This window comes from Alligator mississippiensis, chromosome 7, assembly GCF_030867095.1.
Source record: "Alligator mississippiensis isolate rAllMis1 chromosome 7, rAllMis1, whole genome shotgun sequence".
Taxonomy (NCBI): Eukaryota; Metazoa; Chordata; order Crocodylia; family Alligatoridae; genus Alligator; species Alligator mississippiensis.
Window position 1 is genome coordinate 21351150 of NC_081830.1, and position 24256 is coordinate 21375405.

The 24256-nt window shown below is 49.7% G+C and overlaps 1 protein-coding gene and 1 long non-coding RNA gene across 2 annotated transcripts in view; both read left to right on the plus strand.

The window, feature by feature from the left end:
- Positions 1 to 15040, plus strand: part of LOC109284156 (uncharacterized) — a 51072-nt gene extending 36032 nt beyond the window's left edge. The window contains exons 2-3 of the long non-coding RNA XR_009463386.1: positions 12843 to 13197; positions 14605 to 15040. This is a non-coding gene — a long non-coding RNA (uncharacterized LOC109284156). The remainder of the gene's footprint in view (positions 1 to 12842; positions 13198 to 14604) is intronic.
- Positions 15041 to 20762: 5722 nt separating this feature from the next.
- ZNF703 (zinc finger protein 703) lies at positions 20763 to 23764 on the plus strand. Its single transcript, XM_059730701.1, has 2 exons — positions 20763 to 21051; positions 21145 to 23764. Exons 1-2 carry the CDS (start codon positions 20842 to 20844, stop codon positions 22504 to 22506), a joined length of 1572 nt encoding a protein of 523 aa, XP_059586684.1. The 5' UTR covers positions 20763 to 20841; the 3' UTR covers positions 22507 to 23764.
- Positions 23765 to 24256: the final 492 nt, after the last annotated feature.

Genomic DNA, 24256 nt, shown 5'->3' on the forward strand with positions numbered 1-24256 from the left:
CGCATCCATTCACAACACCTAGAGCTACGAAGTCCCAATGTGGTCTTGGGTCTTCAGGTGCTGCTATAATCATAATATGTCATTGCAGCCAAATAAGCAATCAGGACATTTCTGCTAGCAGGTCCAGGGTACAAGGAAATGATTTAAATGAGAGGAAACATCTCTCACTTTCGATTTTTGAATAAAAGTCTTGCCACATTGGACAGCAAAGATCCAAAGCACTACAGCGTGATAATTAAAGTTTGTTATTGCAATGTGAACTGAATAGCCATTTTCAGTGTAGTTACTCAACCTGGAGCTGGAGGACAGCCGTGTCCTGGGGCCAGCTGAGAGAAGAGACAGCAAGGGAGGTAATCCAATTGCCTCCCAGGAAGTATTCCTCTTCTGACCACCTGCCATTGGCATGTTGGGTTGTGACTGAAACCCATTCCCATGCCAGAACGCACAGCTTACCTGGCTACAAAATGGGTTCCCAGTGGTGGAGGATGGTCTGCGGAGGCCTGTAGGCCTCCTTGCCTATAATTGAAGTAGCCGCCCCACTCATCCTGCGAAAATGCAAAGCTAGAAGCCACTATCCTTATTAGCTCTACATCAAGCTAGGGTTGAATATGGAGCCCCATCCCCTTTTGACTATGGATTGGCGCTGCTGCCCTGCATTGTAAATGCAGCGTGTATTTTGTGACTGCTCCACTTCCAGGCGGAGCTCTGAAAACATACAGTGCTGTTTCCTTCTCTTGGACCCCGCAAGCTTTTTCCATCCAGAACGTTATCCAGGAAATTCCCGGCTATACCTTTGAGGAGTTACCGCGATGATCTGGAATGCGTTACTTGTGCACGGCAAATGCAAATTAATGTAGTCTTCACGTTTTGCTGTGGCAGTAAAGGGGAATGTTGACATCAGCCTGAAAGTAGAATTAGCTTTTGCATTATGTGGTGTGAGACCGAGGTGTTGAAACCCACTTGTGAGACTTTCCAAGCTACAGTAAAGAACTGTTCTGGCAGCACTGCAAAAACATCGTGCTGCTTCCAACGGCCAGAGGTAAGCTGAGCGGGCTGTCCATTGGAGCCTGTTTCTATTGCTTCTGCTGGCCTTTCAAAACCCTGCCATTTTGTCTAGTTACTTCTAATGCGCTGCTCGGTTTATTGCAAACTCATCTCCTTAAGAAGAACAAAGTTACAGCCCTGTCAGGCTCTGCTACTCTCTGATAAAGAGCTGCCTATAGTTCTCAGCAACATTAGCCCCCATTATAATCCCTCTAACAACACTCCTTTTATAATCGCCCTAGGAATACTTCCAACCAAGCTAGACAAGGGCTGCAGGGGCCAATCCTGCTCAGGCCCAGACAGGCTTTATTAGTGCTTTCCCAGCTGACTTCTGTGATTCTGCATTAGCACCTTGTTCACAAAGGTGATGTTTGTGATCCTGGCAGGTCCTTAAACAAGGGCCTGATAGCAAGGTGTAAGGCTATGAGCTTTATTGATCCTTTCTCCCCAGCAAAGGCGCTAGGGCTCCCTGCTCCAAAATTCAGTGTAAAACCAGGCATGGACTTCTCAGGGATAGCTGCTCCTCAGTCCTGGATGGGATGCCCTTGGGATATTGTGGTGGTGCAAAAGTATTAGTCTGGGTCCAACCTGCCTTCTTCAGCCCTGTAAAATCAACACCAGCTGCACTTTTTCTGTAACCAAGTGTCTAGTGGTTGGGGCCCCCAGATGAGCCCCTTTAAACAGAGGCACTGTTTTTTTCATAGGCCAGGGCCCCTGCTGTCTGCAAAGCACACCCCTTTCGGGCCTCTCCAGTGGAGGACCCCAAACGAAAGCCCATGACATTGATAGGCAAACTGTGGTCCAGTCGATGTCCAGCCTGGCATTCTGTATAAAGAGCAGCTGTAATGGTATGCATTGGCCTCTGGCCCTGCTAAAATGCTCACTCCACTTCTGATGTACCAGGGAGTTTTGCTGTGCCCTTGGGATGCATGAGAGGGATGGAAATGTGTCTAAAGCCACCAGAGGTCAAGCTGGAACCCTGAGTGCGGTCACAGTGCTGGGCAGAGCAGCCAGGGGCTATTATCCTAGCAAAAGCAGGTCAGTCTCCGTTTTCTGCCTGCGTGGTTGAATGTGTGCTGAGTTGCTAATTATACTGAGATCCGCTCCAGGAGGCGTGCAGAGGGAGAGCAGGGGCTAACGGGGGCAGCGCTCACGCTGAGCGGCTGGGCTGAGAGTTGGGTGCTTGAGGGTGATGGCAAAGGGGTTGAGGAGTTTTTGCTTGCCCAGCAATTATGCTCCACCTTCACTCCACACACATTTGTGAGCAGAAGGGTAAGGTAGGATGCACAATGTGAATTAACCCTGTGTCTGCCTTTACCCTGCAGCTGGCAGGAAGGACTTTGCACGACAAAATGCAGTTTGGAGAGCAGAGCAGCACCTGGCATGGGGTACATCCTGGCTTCTGGGAACCCCACCTGCTCAGGAGCAAGAGGCAAGTGTTCACTCAGCCCTACAGCAGGCCCCTACCTCTGCTATCAGCCTAGCGCCAGGCCCTATCTATCCAGGAGAGGTGGGGAGTGACAAGGAACAGGGCAGAGCAGAGGGAATTAGAGCAGCAAACTCCAGGGCACAGACTGGAACAACGTGAACAGGCTTGGAGAGTCTGTCCTGAACTGGCCAAATTCCAGCTTAACTCATTATTTGCCAGTAACTGTGTAGCCATTTGTCACCAAGTCTATTCCAGGACAGGCACAGACAGTGCAGATAAACAAGTTATGCTACAAAAATTCCTGGACTCTGTGCCACTGGGCATGTCTACACGTGCATTTACACCGGCTTCAATTTACTGCACAGTTCAGCGGGAATAGGGGACTGTCTCCACGTGCAGGCATTAAAGCACATTAACGTTGCATGTGAACTGACTTAGGACTAAAGTTAGTTCCAAGTCAGTCCGCACACATGGTGTTACTGCACAGTGAGGCATCTACACGTGCGTTACTGTACAGTAACTAATTGGGCCCAGGGGTGATGTGTAGGGGGTGCACATGGGTGCACGTGCACCCCCTGCACATGGGGGTGCACCCCCTGCAAAAAGGCACTGCCGACACTGTCAGCAGCACCTGCAGGCGGTTGCTGCTCACCACCCTGCCACTGGCAGTGGCCGCCAACCTGTGGTCAGCACTCACCACCCCCTCCTTCCCACCACCAACAGTGCCGGCGGCATCTATGGGAGCTCCCCACTCATTGCTGCCAGGCTCCCGCCACCACAGCTGTGCCCCCCAGCCAGCATAAATTGGGCATAAATGCCACAGCCGGCATAAATTGGGCATAAATTTGATACCTGCTTGATGCAGGTATCAAATTTATGCTCAAGTCGGCCTAAGTCGCCATATTTACTGAGCAGTATGGGCGTGCATGTGTAGATGCACCCCGTACTGTGCAGTAAATGCGCACATGTAGATGTGCCCACTGATTCCTCATCTACCAGGAAACAAGCAAGCAGGGTACAACATTGCTAGTGCTAAGCTAAAAGAGGGCGATATCACTCTGAGAGGAAGCCTCCTGCTGTGGCTTGGTCACTTTGTGATTCCTGTATTCACTTAGCTGTGAAGCTGGATTGATGACTACCCCCAGGTTCTTTTGCCAGCTACAGGACTGAGTGATCTCCGGCAAAGGCAGTTCCCTGCGTTGTACAGCAAGGATAATACAGTTATGCAGATCTGCCTCACAGCTGGGCTGCTTTGATTTCCAGGCACTGGAAAGGGATGGTGCTGCTGCAGACAAAGCCACCTGCCTGCAAGGAGCGTGCCCCACTGCCGAGGAAATCCTGACTGTGCTGAGCACTTTTATTGTCATGTGCTCTGATGGGCAGCTCCATCCAACCTTCCTCATCCACCAAATAGGTCTCCCACCAAACCGTGCAGGCTGGGAGAGTTATAAGTGGGGAAGGAGAGAAAACAAATGATGCCAGAAGCAGGTGAAGGAAATGTAGGAGCGTTATGTATAATATTAAATTTAGTGCTGTTCCATTTTCCATCTCAGTTATTAAATTAACCGAGAACTTATGCTAGCACTTAAAAGATTCCTGTCATATTTTATGAACACGATGATCTCAGAGTAATTCAGGCTAGAAATATGTCATATTAAATTACAGATACCAATAAACCTTACTTAAATTCTGCATTGATCATATAAGGTACGATGGAGTCCAGATTCTGCATTATCTGACACCTAGCTAAGGCAGGGCCTCTGTGCAAAGTGGGGTGTAGGTGTACGCACTGTGCACAGGTGTCAATACCTCACAAGAGGCAGGGCTGTGCAGGAGCAGGTTCACTGTGCAGGCCAATATCCATCCATCCCTGCACGCAGCACGGTAGACACAGGACAGCACTCTTTGACAGTCCTTTGCTTTGGCCAGTCCTTTACTTTTCACCTGGGGCCCCCAGAACCTCAAGGCACAGCAGAGACCTCTGTCCCTACTGCTTGCCACCTTGTGTCATCATGATCGCCTGCTTTGGTTCAGTAGCACGTCCATTCCTGCTATGTTGTGCGCGTACACTGGCACGTGCCGTGAACCTAAAGCATCCTCCTCTTCATTATCATAATTCATTGCCCTCAAAAGTGGAGAAAAACCAACTCACCTCATCTGAGAAGAACCCCTTCTCCAATATGCTTGTTCCCCTATCTTTTTAGACCCGCGTGAGCGCTGAACATGAGAGGCGCAGCATAAAACTGGAACAACTACCTGCAAATACCCACGGACCCATGGATGACTGAATGCTCAGCTAAATCCATCTGTCTGATAACCTCCGCTGCCCAGGCAAACAGAGACATCACTCGGGTGTTGTGGTTATCCCTTGGCTGGGTTGTCGGTCACCAACCAAATAATCTCGTGCTCCCAGGCCACACCCCACTTCTGCTGGGAAGTTTATATGTATGCTAATCAACATGAAAACACATCCCTATCATTTTAAACATTCTTATCTTTTGCTATACTTTACCCAGCAGCTGGGACCATGATTTGAGGTCATTCTATGGAAAGGTTTTTTTTTTCCTTGCCCAAACACCACCAAGCAAAGCATGGAGGATATCACAGTGCAATGTCTGGAGCTGGGCATAACCACAACGCATTACAAGTGTCGATGTAATACAAACAGACCAAGCCCACAGGGCTTTGCACAAACACAGAAACGGGGTGGCAGCTTATCTGCTCCAAGCGGCATTGCTGAATGAATGGGTGTTGCTTGATGTGTGTGGGAGAGCAGAGTGGTAGCTGGTAGGAAAGTGACAGGTGTGAGTGACATGTGATGGGTACCCCGAAGGGGGGGTGAGGATGGTGGGGGTTGAGGAGGCATTGTTTATCAGCAGCAAGATTTCATGCTACCACATCAAAAGTTGCAAGACAAGAATCTGGGCCGCGTTCATTGGCACCTGTAGCCGCTCCGGTCTGTAGCGCTGCTACCCTGGGCTGCGGAAACCTGCTTGCACTGGTCCAAAGTAGGTGTAAATCATCACCCCACCTTGCACATACATTGCTGCTGTGCAATGCATGTTGTGGGTCAGGCTCTGGGGAGCTCCATGGAACTTCTTCGCCTTGGCTATCGATGGCATGGAGAGAGAAGTTCAGCAGCTTCTCGTCCTCTCTTTCTTTCTGGAAGAAGAAAGGCCTTTTCTTCCCTGCACTCCCACCCCCCTGCCTTTTATGGGCCATTCATCAGGGCTCATCCAGATGGCACGTTCCTCTGGGTCACTAACAGGGTGAACAAGCGTGGTTGTTATTAGAAAAGGTCAGTTTTTATGAAGCAGGAAATTTCGTCAACTTTAAAGAGGCCAAATCCTGATAGCTGCACTAGTCATATAACTAAGAAAAACAGGATCTGGCCGCACTTTTCTCCAAACTGCACTCACATGAAGCTGCTTTGAATAAAAACAGGGATGGCCAGATCCTGCTTGCTGCAAACAAGCCCAGCTCCATTGACTTCAGTCAAGTTTTGCCAACAGACCCTAGCTGAGGAGCTGGCTTCATGTGTCCAGGGCCCTGTCCAAAGACTGATCTCTGGAGCTGAAAGCATGAGCTAAAGGACGGTGGTGTCTAGCTGGGGCTGAAGCAGACTCAGGTAGTCTATGAGTGAGACAGAGAGAAGAACTCATAACACATGCAGCCTGGTGGATCGCACTGCAAAGGAGGGGAAAATGATGACATATTAATGTTTCTGCGGCCCTTGGAAACCTGACAAGTCTCACTGTGCTGCACAGAAGCAGGGGAGGGTAGCTAGAACAAGATCTCCCTGTCTGCTTGGGTTCTCAGGTCATACCCATCTCTGGGGCAGCTCCAAAAGCATAGGCCCTGCCTACTTGACAGGAGGGAGGATCTCCATGAACCCAGTAGTCTATGACATGCCACTCCAGTAATTCAGATTCCACCCAGCAGAGAGCAGGGCTAATGCATAACAGCCTCCTATTGAAGAAGAAGCTGCATGAAGGCCATGGCTTGGTGCATGAAGGCCAGCACCTTTGCAAGAGCTGAAAATAGAATCCCTTTTTCCTGCTTGCTCTGGCTCTTTGCTCCGTGGCCCTGCCCCATGTGATCAGGGAAACGTGCTTTTCCCCTGATTAAAATAGCTCTTACATTTATGTGGAAAAATCACAAGTTCCAGCTGCCTCCGGGCTGCTCCCAAGTCAGCACGCAGGCTTTTCAAGACAGCTCAGCCTTGGCTTTCTCTTGAATGGATCTACTTGTTCTCCCGAGCGGGCTGCCACTGCTTGCCTTCCGTTCCAGCCCTGCCTTGGTGCATCCCTGGTTCTCTGCTAAATCGGGTGGCTGCTCATGAGCCAGCGAGAGATGGAGGTGCTGTTTCGATGAAGAGGAAAAAGCCAGATGAGTTAGGGCCGTGTCCACATCTGGACACAAGGTGCAACGTGGTAGCTACTGCATGTGAAAGCCCTAGTGGAGAAAAGGCAGCTATCCATCTAATATGCTACTTGTTTTTAGGGCCATCCCAAAGCTGAACTCTGCGAGCCCACTCTATACATTGCTTCCATTTTGACGTGTGTTTGCTAACAAGACCAGCCCAGGGGATCGCTGCGGACTCGGAGAGCTCCTGACCTGCACACTTTGGCAGGGCTGTCTTCTTCGTTCCTACACAACGCCACAAAGGGCCTGATTCGCAGAAGTGCTTGGCACCCACCGGGTGAATTAGGTGGCTAAGCAGGAGCTGGAAGCTTGGCCCCAAGTTCACTTGGCCCCTAACTCTTTAGGCTGGATGTGAAAAGGTGCTGAGTCCCCACCATGCCAAGGGAAAGGGCTGAGAGCTGCAGGCACACAGCAGCTCTGAAAAACCAAGCTCTCCATTTCTGGGGACTGGCATTAAAAAGGAAGGCCTGTAGTGATGTGTGGATCTTAGTCATTGATTATAAAGACCTTTAAAAGAATAGCTCTGCTTGTTATACTCTCCCCTCCCTCCCTCCCTCCCACCCCCATGTGGTATTTTGCTTGGCCTCCCAGCTGCCTGGAAATGCAATGTACTCCTCTCCTTGCGTCCTGACGGGCAGCAGAGCATAATTGGGTGCAGCAGCGCATGTTGTCTGGCCGCTTTAATCCTGATCCAGGTGGCTGCAATCCAGTACAGGATTTACAGTGCCCTGACCCTGAGCTGTCAAGAAGGAACAGCCAGATTAATGGGGTGGGCGGGTTAGTGTAATAATCGTTTGTTTGATGTGACAAGCCTGATAGGCGTTGATTTACTTACAGACTGATAGGCTTTTAATTGAGCACCTCCATCCCAGTCACATCAAAGGCAGAGAAGTTGACAAGGGGCCCCTTTTACCAAAGCTCCCAATGACTGACAGATCCTGTATGCTAATTCTTCTGCATTTTTCCCCCCTTTCCTCTCTGGATTGGCCAAACCATGCTCAGAAAAAAAGCCCCTTTTCTCCCAGGAGGGAGTGTCTCTCTGCCCCACATTATCCAGTGCCCTCTAGCAAAGTAAAACAGGCTCTGTGTAACTCAGCAATAGCCTTTTGTCAGCTTCCAAGAGGCCGTTTAAAGTCCTCTTTCTTCCTGCTCGGAGGACTACAAGGATGGATAGATGGGCACTGTGACAGAAGTATCAATGCTGTCCTGCAATCACAGGGGTATTGAGTTTCTTCTGACGTGACCAGGATGACTGGCAGCTGCCACTTTTTTCCAGCTGAAACAAAACACATAGGAGAAGGGACCGAACAGAAATGGTTGATCCGAGGTTTTATCCCGGAATTACGTGTGAGGCAATGGACAGGAGTTGATTGGGTTTAAATGGTTTGCATGGCTCTGTAAGAGGCAGCAGAACCTTGTCTTCCCTGTGACACATGCTGGTGTCTAGGGAGAGCGGGGGATGCTCCCCAAGACACTGCTTGCTGTCTCTTGTGTTTGACTTTCTATGTTTGAAAGAGGATGGATCACTGTGCGTTGTGGTGGTCAGTTGAGTCTGTGTTTCAGACTATGTGACAACAGTTTCCTTAGGTCCAGACAGGTCTTGTCTATGTTACAGGGGCTGTATTAAAGGGTCTACACCAGCAAATCCCTCTAGGGGAAATGGAGACTGTATTGGCAGAAGGGTCTTTTTGCCTGATACAGCTTCAATGAGTTCCCCTTGTAGGATAGGCCATGCCTGAAAAAGGAGGGGCTTTGGGGGGGCTGACAGGAAGGAGTTTGCACCACCAACCTCCATAGCTCTGTCAGCAAACTTTTGAAGTATAGACCCATGTGTGTGTGTAGATAAATTATATTGGCCTCCACTTGAATGTCATTTCACCTGGTAAGGATGATAAGTTTGAGTTCATTAAGGACTCTGTATTTCTGTTCAAATTCCTGCAGACCAGTGCCATTACAGACTGCTCGTGGCAGGAGTAGCACGGTATATGTTGGTGAGCTTTCCCTATGCCTCGCAGGCAGTCTCAGCATAGCTGTGCAGATATTAAAGCCAAGATAACACCCAAGACTCTGGTCAAGTCAGCGGCCTGTTCCTGTTTTGAGGAGTGTGCGTGTATGTGTGTATGTATATATATCTATATAGATATATGTATGTATGTATAGATAGATAGATAGATAGATAGATAGATAGATAGATAGATAGATAGATAGATAGATAGATAGATGTTGGGGGTCGGACCTGAAGATCTGGTTAGGTCCCTTCCGACCCTAAGTACTATGATACTGTGATGTGTGTGTGTGTGTGTGTGTGTGTGTGTGTGTGTGTGTGTGCGTGTGTGTGTGTGTATGTATATGTATGCATTAGCATGGAGGGCAGTGGTGGGTTTGAGGACCTGAAGACCCTATAGGAACCTGTGGATCGTGTGTGTTAGCCTATATTGCCAATCTCATGCGCCCCAAAACTAGGAGGCTTAAAAAGTAATCGCCGCTTTTGGGCTCTTTCTCTTTTCTTTGCCATCTTTGAGCCTTTCTCTCCAGGCTGTAAAGATTAGAAGCTTACTACAAAAGACAAAAGAAAAGAAAGCTCAGAGTCCCCTGTAGTACCATGATTCCAGGAGCTGGGGCTTATGCTAAATATCAGTCATCATCTGATGCACACGTGAACTGTCAGACTGCGTTGCCAGCTCTGTAAGATCATTCTGAACACTTCTGGCTGGCCATTTTAAAAATGACCCCCAAGAGACCTGGGAGAAATGCAGCTAGCTTGTAACTTTTAGCCTCAGTAATTAAATGTTCCACTCCTGCTAGACTGAGCCGGATTTCGTAGGTTTTTCCCATCCTTCACTCTTGTACTAAATATATTCAAGGAAAACCATTAATGGCACTGTTTCTGGTTCCATCTGCATTAGATAATGAACAAGAGATGGTTCCCAAGATGTGAGAAAGGTATGGGAGCAGTGAAAGCAGGAGCCAATATGTGGTTGTTTTATAGCAGCTTTTTTATGCATCAGTTAGGCTAACCTATCTTATCTGGTATACCGTACTCGCTGGAGTTCAGCTACTCCACTGAAATATAAATATTGCAAATTAGCTACAGATAGGCAAAAGCTAAGAAAGAAATCCTGTAAGTGAGAAAAGTATAAGCGTGCATGTGTGTACAGTACATGTATTGTTCACATACAGTGCATGTTGTGTGCACTTTTCCATAAACCTACTAACTTGCTGAATCATAGAAAACTGGGCTGGAAGGGGACACCTTGTCCAGCCCCCTGCTCAAGGTAGACTTTCTGAATGTCCCCCCCAAAAGAGTCAAGCAAACTAAGTCTCACAAACACTTTGTGAGAGACTTAAGGGCGATTATATTCGTAATAGGAAATTTAAGTTACTGGGTACAAATCATTGTTTTTTATCTAACCTGTAGCACAGTGTGCGCCTGAGTCTTTTGGGCTGAATTAGCTATATATATTTATGTTTTAAAGCCTGATGTGTTTTTCAGTGCCTAAGTATAAATTATTTTCAGTGTATCAATGATTAAATATTTTTCTCTGAGATCACAGAGTCCCAAAAAACAAATGTTTCTGAAAAAGCATTCAAAAAATTTAAAAGAAGAAGAAAAAAACCCTCTGAGAACCCTTTTTGTCATTTGCAACCAATAAAAATGCCTATTGTTATGAAGGGCTCATAAATAATCTGATTTTGGCATGCTTTCATACCATACAGAAAATGAATAAATTAAACTTGATTTACAGCCTTTTTCATTTTTATTAGAGCCGCTCCAAACATTTTATGTAACGTACGTGCCAGAGGAGCTACGCCAAATGGTTTAAGGCTCTGGTATCGATATTATATAAATTAAGTTTTGTGGGGGGGGGGTTTAATTTGCATAGTTTAATTAACACTGGCAAGGAAAAAAAGAAAAACAGAGGTAACTCTCTTTTTTGTGGGGGGGTTAGGGGGCTTTTTTTGCATCTGGAGGGACAATGCACCCGCTGAGGCAGATCCTCAACAAAACATTTTATTCAGTTTTGGTTATCAGTAAAGCGTTTGTTTTCTTAGTAAAGTTTTGTTGGGAAATCATTGCACACTTTGGATCTGCCCCAGCACCCGCTGAAGTTAACAGGAATCGTTTCCACCAACTTCAGAGGGACGACTCGTGTGCTGAAGTGTGCTGCTGGATCCAGTCCAGCATGCCCAGCCTCTCGCAGGATGCAACCCTGGCTGTGTTTCTGAGCGCTCTGAAACGTCAATGCTTTCCTAAATAGGCATCGGAGATGTCACCAGCTCTGTGGCTCCAGCTCGCCAGCTGGCAGCGCCACCTCCTTCTGGAGGGCAGTTTGGGAGCAGATGTGACGTAGGAATGCACGCTCCGCCACCCTTCAACTTGCACCCTGACCCTACAAGGAGCTGCATGCATGAGCTGCATTCACATTCAGGCCCTAACCTACCTCAGGCTGTAAGATAGGAAGCAGTAGGCTACCTGGTGGCTCTGGCTGGAGTTTTGCCCTGATTAGGAATGCAAGGTGTGTCCCCTATTTTCCTAAAGCCCACAAAAGCAGTGGCAAAACAGCCATGTGAAACGTATTATTTTTGACTCAGGCTGATGGTACGAACAGGCAAATAATAACCATGCATCTTGCCAAGCGTGCCAGCCCCTGAGAGCTGCGGTGCATGGTTGGCACTCAGACTGTGACATGGGAACAGTTGCCGTTCCATGCATGGCCTTACAAGAGACCATTCACGTGAGAAAAATGGAGGGTTGCTCTCCAAGTCGTTACATATTTATTTGGCACAGCCCAGCATCGCTCAAGCGAGTGTCTGCTGGCCCTCAGAAGGAAAGAGTTGAAAATCAGACAGGAAATACTTTTTTTTTTTTTTTTTTTAAAGGATGCATCATTAACCTATGGTATTCATCACCACTAACCCTCCCATAGGTTGAGAGCCCAGTGGAAACCAGAAAAAGGTCAGGCATAAATGGATATCCCCAATAACTTTGGTCAGGGGAAAAGATAAAGGATACACAACCCCTTGTGCTTCAAGCTACAACCAACCCAGAGAAGGTGTACACAGTTTCAGAGAAGTCCAAGTCCAGTATTCAGATAGGGTGCTGACAGCATCTGATGATGGGAGCAGTCCAGGAAGGCATGAAAGACAGTCTCCTCTACCTCTTCAAAAGGGCAAATTGCAGATGAAGTTCCTTCATTCTGTATCATGAGCTTTCTCATCTCGTCCTCTGAAGCAGCGGGTGCTGACCACTGTTGGGGCTACATGGGTCTGGTCTGAGTCGATGGTCCCAAGCAATGCGGGTTAGCGGGCAACAATGTAGAGGTACTGCTAGTAAAGGCCATTTGGAAGTGCAGTTGAGACCAGAAGCCTGCCTCTGTGAGAAGTCAGGCTGCACGATCCCTGAGGTCCTGTCCAGCCCTGTGCTTCTATAATTCAGGAAGTGAGAAATTCGACACAGCCTCCCCAGTTCATTGATGCGCACTGCATATTTGCAGGCTGGTGCTGCATCAGCCCCTCGTTTGGGAAACAGTAGGAGCTGGAAACATTTTCTGTCGCAGGACCAGGTGGGCTTGGAGCTGTAATTATGCCGGGACCACAAAGCATTCTACCTTCCTTGCTAATGCAGAACTTTTAGCTTCTCTTCCTTTGGCACACTTGTCCAGGGATGCTCCCTGTTCACACACCCACCTCCTCTGTTTCCACCCCCAGCTGAAAATCCCAATGGAGGATGGTACTTTCTGTTGATTTAACTTTTCCAGTGTGTGAGTTTAGCAGTAAAAGGGAAATGTTGGAGGGGAGGGAGGCGGGGGTGTCCTGCTCTTTCACTTTAGCCTGTTAACCTTTCAGCTCACTTGACAGAGCTTTGAAATCTGAACCCTGAGATCCTCAGTGGAAAGCCTCATGATCCTTTTTTTTTTCTTTTTCCTCTTCCAACTCCTTTCAGGTCTTGAAAACCCTCTGAGGCTTCACATTAGCACCCTCTTGAAATCCCTGCCCTGGATTCACAACTTCCCAAGTGCAATGCCAAGAGACGAACTCACTGACCAAGCAAGCAGGCTCCCTGGAATGCCAGCTCTGACATGGCACTGGAAGACTCCTGGCTTGTTAGAGCATTGCTGGGCACATATTAAACAGTGCATCTGCTGACAGGACCTACCCAGCTCCCACTGACCTCACTGGGAATCTCCTTGCCTGTGCTGGGGGCTGGGGTCAGACCCGAAAGGACTATACAGAATGCAGATTTCTTGCAGCAAGGAAAACTGCTCCAGTGAAGCTTTGCTTCCACAGTAGATAACAAGGTATTTATTTACTCATTTATTTGGCAGCAAGATAACTACCAGGCTAGCTAATTAAGACTGGATAACTGAGGTGTGTGAGCTATCCCATTATCCAATCATAACAGAGACAAGGCCCCACATTTTAGACCGTTACGTAGCTAGATACATAATACCTCTCTTTTGATGTTGATTTGTGCCTCAAACCCCCCTGATAAAGCCGTTGGTGTCCCCTCCATCAGGCTTTTGCAGCATGAGTGCTAACACACACCTACATCACACTAAGTAACAAAACAGTCTTTTCAGCTGGAAAGGCTGGGCTTTAGGTTGGGCGTAACTAGCAAATGCTGGTGAAATTGGACCAAAATTCAAGCTTTTCTCCTAGTGCTAATGCAGGCCAACACTTTAACTCGGTTTTCACTGATTGGGTTTGAGCCTAATATACAGCGTTAAGTTGTGACCAGTCCAGGTAACAAGTTTGTTTCAGTTGGTCCAACTTTCACCCATCTCTGCCAGCTACAATTGACCTAAAGGAATTATTGTGAGTTCACACTAAGAAAAAAAAAATGCCTTTGGTTGTGCCTAGCTACTTGGGTCCTGTATTTCTAGGCCCTACCTAGACTCGGCCATGTCTCCTAGTCAAATCTTTTGAGCCAACCCCGAGGATGATTTAGGGGCATGCTGTTTCAAAGTATCAGTTAATGTGCTTCAGCACATTCCAGAATGTCAGACCAGACAAGGCAGTGTGGACTTCCACGTGCGCTAAGGTGGCGGGGTTGAGGCTCCAGGGACAGTGCCCAAGCACCACATTAATATGCAACTTGCTCTTCCTAAATGGCAGTCTTACAATGTGTTGATAGGGATGGTGGCTGCCACCTTCTAGCACAACACTACACTGGTCAGCTCAGCCCATTAAAGTCGGAGAGGAATTGTTCTTCAGTCCATAAATAGCCCTACCAACCTCAACTCTCTGCAGCACTTTTTAGTGGTGGATCTCCAGGAGCTTCCCAAAGGAGGCCAGCATCAATAGTCTCATATTGCAAATGGGGAAACAGAGGCTGGACGACTTGCTTTTGCCCTGCACCTGGCAGAGAGTAACCCCAAATCCTTACTGCGGCCTTGAGGTGCGACTGTAATTCAGCTAAATACCAACAATGCTGGATCCCCAGGTGGGGGGGGGGGGGGCCATCTCAGATTGCAGTCAGATGTTGCATTTTTCTATTGAGAGGATCATTTTTGCTCGCAAAAGACCCTTTAAAATAAACAAGCAAACCAAGTATTAACTTGATATCTGGCATTCCACATGGATTTTGATCTGCTGCCCATCCCTGCAGAATAGAGAAGAGAGGGGTTTTTTTTCCTCTTTTCTTTTTCTGAAGTACTTTGATACATGTGTGAAGTTCTCCTCCCCTTGTGCAATTTATCCTGCAGAATTTCATGCCAGGAAACAGCTTCATTACATCAACAACAGGAAGACCCCACTGCTTTGTCACAAAGAAAAACAGCTGTTAGTCGCACATCAAGGGAATGGAGAAGAGAAAAAAAAAATCTCACCTTTTTTTTTTTAAATGTTCACACAGTTCTTTAATGTGAATCACTCTGTTGAGGGAAGTAAGCTACCAGGGGAGTCAAAAACTAATCGTGATCCAGTGCGTATCAGTTAATATCTAAGTGTCTCCCTGCTTTTCCTGCTACATGATTGCTTGAGAAATAAAGATTAATTCCAACTTTAAAAAAAAAAAAAACTATTTTTATCATTGCCAGAAGTCTATATGGGTTTAAAAAAGAAAAAGCACTTGCTTGTCGTTTTACATCTTGCAATTTTGTCAGTTGTTTTAAAACATGTCTCCTGTAATAAATAAGATCATTTTTATGCACTTGTTCTGCAGTTAAGAAAAAGGCCTCTAGCTCGTGGAGCGCCAGCAGTAAGGTGGAACTTTGAAGGCTGTGGGGGGAAATAGCTGACTTGCACACATTTCTTCTATGGAGTCAGCTGAAAAGGATTGTTATAGCCTGAGTACAAGCTCCCATCGTCTCATTTACAGGATGACTAATAGAAGGTGATTTACCTAGCAAATAACAGGTGTATAACAAACAAATGAAACCTCAGCTTTTAAGAAGCACCTTAGATTTCCTTCACTCTATTAAGGCAGAAAGCTGCAATGGATCATTTTATGCCTCTATTTCCCTCCTTTTCACAGCCTCCCAGTACACCCTGGATCAGATGCTGATCTTACTCAGTCCTATGCTGACAGCTGTAGGTGTATGCCCACCTTTGTTTGCTTTTCAGTTCATGGGGCCTGAGTCGGGTCTTGCTTATGCCACCATGTGTCCACCAACCACTGCAGCTTTCTCCCCATTTATCCTAGGGCAGGGAGAGAGAACAATGGAGCCCCCATGCAGGGACAGAGAAGCACCCATTTTCTGTGAAAAGCTGTCTCCGTCTCTCCTCCCTGTTTGCTGTGGTTCTGGAGTGTTTGGTACCTGGGTTGCTTGATCTCAGGTCTTCTCCTCCTGGCACCATTTCATCTACAAAATACAAAGAGGGAATATGGGGAAGCAGCACTTTCCATTTTCTGCACTGGGGTTTCCCCAAAAGCAGCCTCTTTTCTCCGGGAGAGAGCACAGACACACAGTGTGCCCAAACATCTGAGCTCTAATGCTGAACCTACCATTCATCCCCACTTCCTGTGATTTAACCCCTAATTCCAGCTGGCACCGAGACCCTGATCCCAAATCCACGGTGGGGTCATCATTCTTATTAAAGAAATCCCTCAGGTGCATGGTGAAGTCCTGCTGAAGAAGGTGTTTGAACGCAATTCTGGCACCCCTGAATCAGAACCTCGGTGGCATCTGCTGTTTGATCTTCCAGAGCAAGTGCTACCCTCTCCTTCTTTGTCATTTCCTGGCATACACACATTTCTGCTCCTCTTTGTGTCCGGTTCCTCTTCTGAAACACCGTGCACTTTGTTCACGTGGGAATCTGTGCTGTTAGGTGGCAAACTATTATAGTTGTACTGATACATTCCCCACGGGGATGCTATCATTCTGGAATAATGGTGACTTTTTCCTATTTCTCTTAAAAAGCTTCCAAAGCGCTCTAAGCTAAATGGGAAAAGGGCACTTTGAGCAGAGGGCCCGGATTAGGAGTGAGGGGTAGCAGCCTGGCAACACATCTTTATATTGCTAAGAGTTCCTATACTGACCAGCGCCAACATTCAGATGCCCCCTGCCCTGTTTCCGCTGCCATCCTCATATTGAGGGGGTGTCCCTGCTGCCAGCCCTGTTTTCAACTCTGGGGCTTTCCATTTCACTACTTGTTAGCTTTCCCCCTAAGTCCCTCCCTCGCTTTCGGAGAAAAAAGGCATCATGAGCCAGCAGAAATCCAAGCTACAATAGAGGAAAATCTAGATGCTAAAGGCAACATTCTGCATATCAGAGGCCATGGGCTGTGCTGTAGAAATCAGGATTTCTCTGTTCAAAGGCAGAGTTGAAGCGCAGAATAGAAACATCCGTTCTGAAAACACTGCAGTTGTTACCCAATGATTGAATTTTAAACATCCTTTGTGATAGCGAAGAAGGTGCATATGAGAGTATTAAGACTTCAGTGCTATCAAGTAGTTATTTATTTATTTCCTGCATAGTTTGGGGCAATATCCATGTCCAAAAGCAGTTTCTGGAAGGCTGGATTGCTGCCCTCCCCATCCTAAATGACATGCTTCCTGTGTTAGTAACTTTGCAGACAGGCCTGGCATTGAAGGAGTGTTTCCAGCGCACTCTGTGTATCATTCACTTCCCAGTTTGCATGCTTTTTCTTTCCCTTCTTTATCTGCTGTATCACGTTTTCCTTCCTCTGTAAAGCTCCTTTCTGCAATGTCTTCAACTTACGGGACAAGGCCGGAAACCTGTACGAGGCGTGATGGACACCCTAATCTCTGTGTTTAACAAGGAAGCCTTGCCAAAGCGTAATTGCACGTCGTTGAAAGATCTTAAACACAAAAGGAAAACAAAATTCCCTGTTCAACATACATACTTTGCAGTTTGTAAAAACGTAAATAGCTATGCAGGGGGATATTATTACATGTTGTTGCTATTGGAACTTGTGTTTTGCGGTAGCTTCGTGGGGAGATGAAACAACCCAGAGAGTTGTTTGCATAAATAGGGACAAGAAGTCCCCCTACCATTAAAATGTTAAACAGGACTCCTCATTATCTGTGACGGTCTTTTGATGACGTTTGATTCCTGCAAACACAAGTTGGAGCTGGCAATTTGGTTTCCAGCGAACTGATAACTGCCCACACACTTACTCCCCTTAATGTTCCACTAGTTCTGCGCTTGTTCTGTGACTTAGGACTGTTTCACTGAGAGAGAAAAGTAGCCCCTGCTTGAGCCTGAAAACCTCCAGTCCAGTTCCCGGGTCAGAATGCCGCACTGAAAATATGACCAGAAATGTAAATGTGACCTGGAGAATCAAGTCGCCCTTTGGAAAGCAGGGAGGTGATTTCTTTTAATAGCTTGGCCAGTTGGGCTTGAAAGCGAGCAAACAAGCTGTGTTAATCTCAGTCTGTGGGGCTGAGTCACTACTGAAATTTCTCCTGCGTTACAATAGCATAGCTCCGTCTATTCCAACTGACTTGGTCAGCATCAAAGCAAAGGCAAAGCAGGCCCACGGGATTACCGACCCCTAAAATATTTCTCGGGTCCAGCAAACACAGCCCTTAGGATGTCCTCTCCTGCTCCCTTGCTTTATTTTTGGATTGCTTGCAGAGAAGGGCTTGCAAGCGCTGATGCTAAAGGCAACTGAATCCCAGCCTGCATTACACCCCAGTCCCACCCTATTTTGTTTTATTTTATTTTGTTAGCGCGGTGTTGTTGTTGGCATGCCGCTTGCATTACTTTGAGGGAAGATTTTTTTTATTTTTTTTTTTTTATATTTCCTTTTGACTTGAATGGCCCCTTTGAAAGGCAGGCCTCTCCTCAACATTTTTGTTGTTCAGATTGAATCAATCTTGCGGTTGGCTTCGGAAAAAAGTCTCACAATGAGACGGAATTGACAGGTCTGACAAACAGAGTGATTGATTGTGGTTGGGAAAGTGGTCCTTGAAGTGAGGCATGTGACACATAGATGCCTTCGCTGGGGGAAATCCAGCAAAGGTTGTTTTTTCTCCCCCCCCGAACACCGAGCGCAGACTTGGTACTGGGTGGCCCTGTGAACTTAATAATAGCAACATTGTTGTAACATAAAGCATCTGCCAGGATTTAATATGATTAATTATACGTGTCTGTCTGTCTCTCTCTCTCTTTCCCAGGTAGATGGGATTTAAAAACCACACTCTGCAGCTGTAAAAGTGTGAGCGTACTGTAGCATTCGGGTTCCCAGGAACGAACACGGCTGGCCTGTAAAGCGTACCCGCAGTTAAGCAACCCGCTGCTGAAAGATTGTTCTTTTCCATTATCCCCAATTATTCAGCAAACAATTGCCATGCAATGTGCTATTGGCAAATTATATGCCTTCAGCCAGAAGTACATGAAAGAAAACGTGGAAATGTCAAACATTCCAAGTTATAAATACGTTAGTGCTATGCCGTGCCAATCAGAGAGACAAGGTTACTGGGTTTTCAATAGGTAATTTGTTCCAGATAAGCCTCAATTTTAGTATTGTAGCAATGACATCACCCAATATGTACGAACTAGTCATTCCTTTGCTTTTCGGTACATGACCTGACAGATTGGTTCAGCGTGTTCGCCTTGATTCATTGCTTCCTGCATGTTATATGTACAGTGTTTAGATCGCTGGAAGGGCATCTTCCAGGTGGCTTTCCAAAGAACTCCCATTTCTTTGCTCAAGGGCCGAAGACAGAATCATAACAAATGAGGGTTGGAGGGGATCTCAGGGGTCACATCTAGTCCAACGCCCTGCTCAGAACAGGTCCAGCCCCAACCAGATCATCCCAGCCAGAGCTTTGTCGAGCCGGGCCTTAAAAACCTCCAGGGGTAGAAGTATTCTCCCACCTATGCTTGGTATTCGCCCAACCACAACACCCACATTTCCATTCCCTGCCACCCCCCCACTAACTCCACAGTCCCTTTGGACTTTGTTCTCATTCATGGGAACCTAGTCCAATCTGGCATGGGTGGATAGTTTTGAACCCTAACCCATGCACTTGGGCCTGCAAGGAGTCCCCATTAGCATCGCCAGCCTCAATCTGCACAGGTTCAGATAAAGGCCTCGTCTTCCAGCCCTACACTGAAGTTGGGGCCAGGAGTCGGCGTGCTCTTGTAGCGCAGTCCAGCTATCCTGGTGGGACCAGGACTTCCATCAGCAGCCCTGGCTCGGGGCACAGGCGGGTAACAAGGGTGAGAATAGGAAGGGGTTACAGAAAGCCTGTTGAGCGCTTTACACACCCGGGCTTTCGGGTGGTTGTGTTGGTCTAAGGACATAGGCAGACAAGGTTCTTGGGGTAAATGTGATGTGTGTTATTAGATCAAGTTGGGGGAAAATTGGTTTAAGGATACAGGCAGACAAAGTTCTTTGGCTAAATGTGCTCTCTTTTATTAGACCAACTAAATACTTGGAAAAATTGTTCTAAGGACACAGGCAGACAAGGGTCTTTGGGTAAATGTGATGTCTTTTACTAGACTAACAAAAAAGTTAGAAAAATTGGGTCTAAGGACACAGGCAGACAAGGGGCTTTGGGTAAATGCCATGTTTTTTACTAACCCAACTTATTAGCTGGAAAAACCGGTTTAAGGACATAGCACATTTAGCCACAGACCCTTGTTTGCCGATGTCCTTAGACCAGTTTTTCCAACTATTTAGTTGGTCTAGTAAAAGATAGGCAGATGAGGGTCTTTGGCTAAACGTGCTATCTTTTATTAGACCAGCTAAATAGTTGGAAAAGCTGGTCTAAGGACATGGGCAGACAAGGGTCTTTGGCTAAATGTGCTATCTTTTATTAGACCGGCTAAATAGTTGGAAAACCTGGTCTAAGGACATGGGCAGACAAGGGTCTTTGGGTAAATGCAGTGACTTTTATTAGCCCGACTGAATAGTTGGAAAAGCTGCTCTAAGGACATGGGCAGACAAGGGTCTCTGGGTAAATGCAGTGTCTTTTACTAAACTGAGTAAAGAGTTGGGAAACGGCTCTCTGCAAGCCTCGGGGCTCCAGGCACAGGCGGAGGCTGCTGGTGCTGCGCTGCCCAGCGGCCCCAGAGGACCAGCCCGAGTGGGTTTCCTCGCCGCCCCGCGCTGCCCGAGCCCGCTGAAGCTGCAGCTGGCAGAGCAGGACGCGTGGCGGGCGCTGTCCCCAAGCCGGGCCGCCCGACGGGTCCCAACCTGCGCGGGCGGGCGGGCGGCGCGGCGGGGGCGGGCTGTCGGCGGCGCCTCCCCCGCCTGTCCCCGCCCCGGGCGCGGGATTGGCGGCGGGGCCGGTGCCTTTGCAGCGTGGCTGCGGATCGCGGCTATTTGACGTGCGCGTCGGGGACCGGGGAGGTTTTTTTTTTTTTTTTTTTTTTGCATCGCCGGGGCTGCTGCCGCTGCCTCCGCGGCCGCCCGCTCCTGCCGCCGCCGCCGCTGCCGGCTCCTTCCTTCCTTCCTTCCTTCCTTCCTTCCGTCCGTCCGTCCTTCCCTCCCTCCTTCCCCCCTCGCCCCACCCCGGCCGGCCCCAAATGAGCGGTTCGCCCGCTGGATCTACCGCCAGGACCTCGCCCCGCGCTCCCTCCCCGGCGGCCGCGCTGCTCCTGCCCCCGGCCGACCCCCTGCGCCAGGCGAACCGGCTGCCCATCCGGGTGCTGAAGATGCTGAGCGCGCACGGCGGCCACCTCCTGCACCCCGAGTACCTGCAGCCGCTGTCCTCCACGCCCGTCAGCCCCATCGAGGTCAGTGCCGCGCGGGGGGCGAGGGGCGAGGGGCTGGGGAGAGGGGGACCGCGCCCGGCGCCGGCTCCGGCTCACCCGTGTCTGTGCCCGCAGCTGGACGCCAAGAAGAGCCCGCTGGCGCTGCTGGCGCAGACGTGCTCGCAGATCGGCAAGCCCGACCCGCCGCCCTCCTCCAAGCTCAACGCCGTGGCCGCCAGCGCCGCGCTGCCCGGCCCGGACAAGGAGCCCAGCGCCCGCCCGGCCGCCGCCGCCGCCGCCGCGCTCAAGCCGCTGGACGCGCCCCCCGACGACAAGTCCAGCTTCAAGCCCTACTCCAAGGGCGGCGAGCCCCGCAAGGACGGCGCGGCCCCGGGCTCCGGCCCCGGCCCCGGGCCCGGCACGGACAAAGCGGGCTTCCGCGTGCCCAGCGCGGCGTGCCAGCCCTTCCCGCCGCCGCCCGCCGCCTCGCCCGCCGCCTCGCCGCAGCACGCGGACTGCAAGGGCCCCGAGGACAAGAAGGAGGCCGAGGCGGCCGCCAAGCCCAGCCCCGACGGGGAGCCGGCGTCCGGGCGCAAGTCCGAGCCGCCCGCGCTGGCCCCCGCCGGCCATGTGGCCCCCGTGTCGCCCTACAAGCCGGGCCACTCCGTCTTCCCCCTGCCGCCCTCCAGCATCGGCTACCACGGCTCCATCGTGGGCGCCTACGCTGGCTACCCGTCCCAGTTCGTGCCCGGTCTGGATCCTACCAAGCCCGGGCTGGTGAGCGGCCAGCTGCCGGGCGCCTTGGGCCTGCCGGGCAAGCCGCCCAGCTCCAGCCCGCTGACCGGGGCCTCGCCGCCCTCCTTCATGCAGGGATTATGCCGGGACCCCTATTGCTTGAGCTACCACAGCGCCTCGCACCTGGGCACCAGCAACTGCTCCAGCTGCGTGCACGACCCGGGCAGCCTGAAGAGCGGCTACCCGCTGGTGTACCCCACGCACCCGCTGCACTCGGTGCACACCACCCTGTCCTCCAGCGCCACGCCCAGCCTGCCCGGCCACCCGCTCTACACCTACGGCTTCATGCTCCAGAACGACCCCCTGCCCCACATATGCAACTGGGTGTCGGCCAGCGGACCCTGCGACAAGAGGTTTGCCACCTCGGAGGAACTGCTCACTCACCTACGGACTCACACGGCTCTCCCCGGGGCGGAGAAACTCTTGGCTGGCTACCCTACCTCTGGCCTCGGCTCTGCCGCTTCCTGCCACCTCCACCTCCCGCCCACTGCCCCCGGGAGCCCCAACACATTACCGGGATCTCTGTCTTTGAGGAGTCCACACACTTTGGGACTGAACAGGTACCACCCGTACGGCAAGAGCCACTTGCCCACAGCCGGGGCTCTGCCCGTGCCCTCCTTGCCAGCAGCTGGACCTTACTATTCTCCATATGCGCTGTATGGCCAAAGACTAACTTCAGCTTCTGCGCTTGGATATCAGTAACTAAAGCGGCCCTCTCCTCTCCGACCCAGCTCTTGTCCCTCCTTCGCTCCCGTCACTTCCCTCGGACTGTGTATTTATTTACTGTATGTTAGCTTAAAGCTGGGAATATAAGTGCATTAATACACCAATGAATCAATGGTATGCAAAAAGTCTGTGTCCAAAAAAAAAAAAAAAGAATCCTTTCCTTTGCAGGTGTGGGGCTTTTATTTGTTCCTTTATTCTTCCCTCCCTCCCTCCCCCCCCCCCCCCATTTTTGGGTTTTGTTTGATTTTTTTTTTTTCCATTTTTATTTTATATATCCCCTCCCCTCCCTGGGAATTTCTTGCATGACTTCTGACAAGTACATTTCGCCCTCCCCACCCTTCCCCCCGTTTTATCATTTCGAAATCCCCTTTCTCTTTGTTTGTACAGTTACCAGAGATGTAATATTTTTTGTAATGTATTTTGGGGAAGGGGCAGCCGTGGGGAGGGTGTGGGGGCGGCTGGGAGGAAGCCTGGCAGCGCTACCCCAGGAGCTCTCTTCATCCCAAAATGCGGCTCTGCCTGCCAAAGCCGAGGTGGCCTCCCCTGACTGCGTGGAAGCAGGTGGATGCTCTGCGTTCCTTTGCAGAGCTTGAGAAAGCACAGAGGAGTTGCCATGCTGGGTCGGGCCAGCGGACCAGCTCATCCTGTCTCGTGAATCCTGTCCTGCTCTCCTGCGATTGGAAAATATGCCTTGTCTTCCAGTGGGCTCCGATACAGACTTAGCACTAGCGTGCCGCTCAGCCTGGCCCCCGGACTCCGCAGCTAATACTCCAGGAGTCCATCGATGCCCGGGCAAGCGGGGCCGTGCCGCTGCAAATGATACGCTCGTGCTAGCTGGCGCATCGCAGGGCACCCGCTCCAATGTAGAAGAAGGTGACTTTCAGAATCCAATGCCCTTGTTGGCTTGGAGGGGGAAGCCTCCCCCCCTCCCTTCTTGGTAGCAGATGCAGCTAGAACTTGCCAGGCCTAAGATCGTTCAATGCAGCCCCCGGGGCCTGCCTCACCTCAATCTGGTTGCTGCAGGCCCAATCTACATACCAAAAAAAAAAAGCGAGAAACAGGCCCTCCCCGAGCCCCAGCTTTTCTTGACCTACAGGAATGAACAGTGAGCGGGGTGCGGACCCCCCCTTGCCCGGTCTAGTGCAGCGTGGAGGGCTGTGGATCATTTGGGGTGAATAGAGCTCCACCTTGGTAAGTCTTATTTTGTTAATAAATGAATACTTGGTTATATTCACCCTGTGGTGTGTTCTCTCTTCCATTCTCTCCCCCCACCTCCCCCCTCACCCCTCCCATGGCTCTGTAGGGGTAACCTCCCCGAGTAAGGCAGTGCCTCTGCAGAAGCCTGCGTGGCCTGCACGCAGTGAGAGTACTTCGCTTTTTCGGTTCACAAAGACAAATAGCACTTGTGGGGGGTGGGAAGCAGGGAAAGTCCCGTCTCTTTGTCCTGCGGACTGCTGCCGCTTTTGTGCCTTACTGTCCCAAGCGGCTGGGCATCCTGGGGTAGGGGAGACAAAAGCAGAAGGGTGAGGGAGTGCAACCGGAGAACGCAAGAGGCTGTTCAGAGTTTGGGGTGCCGGTGGGTGGGGGTGTTGAGTACAAGCAGATGATTAAAGGGCTATAGTACCATCTAGTGGCAGACGAGCACCACGGCAAGCTGGTTTCTCTACTTGTCCTACTTAGACCTTTTCTATCTGCAGAGCAGTTACGCACCTGGAAAAGAGCAAAG

What these genes read in the sequence shown, in the direction of transcription:
- ZNF703 (XM_059730701.1), top strand. Translation starts at nt 20,842, where the DNA reads ATGAGCGGTTCGCCCGCTGGATCTACCGCCAGGACCTCGCCCCGCGCT. An exon ending in CGCCCGTCAGCCCCATCGAG is followed by an intron (nt 21,052 to 21,144) that starts GTCAGTGCCGCG and finishes CTGTGCCCGCAG; the next exon opens with CTGGACGCCAAGAAGAGCCC.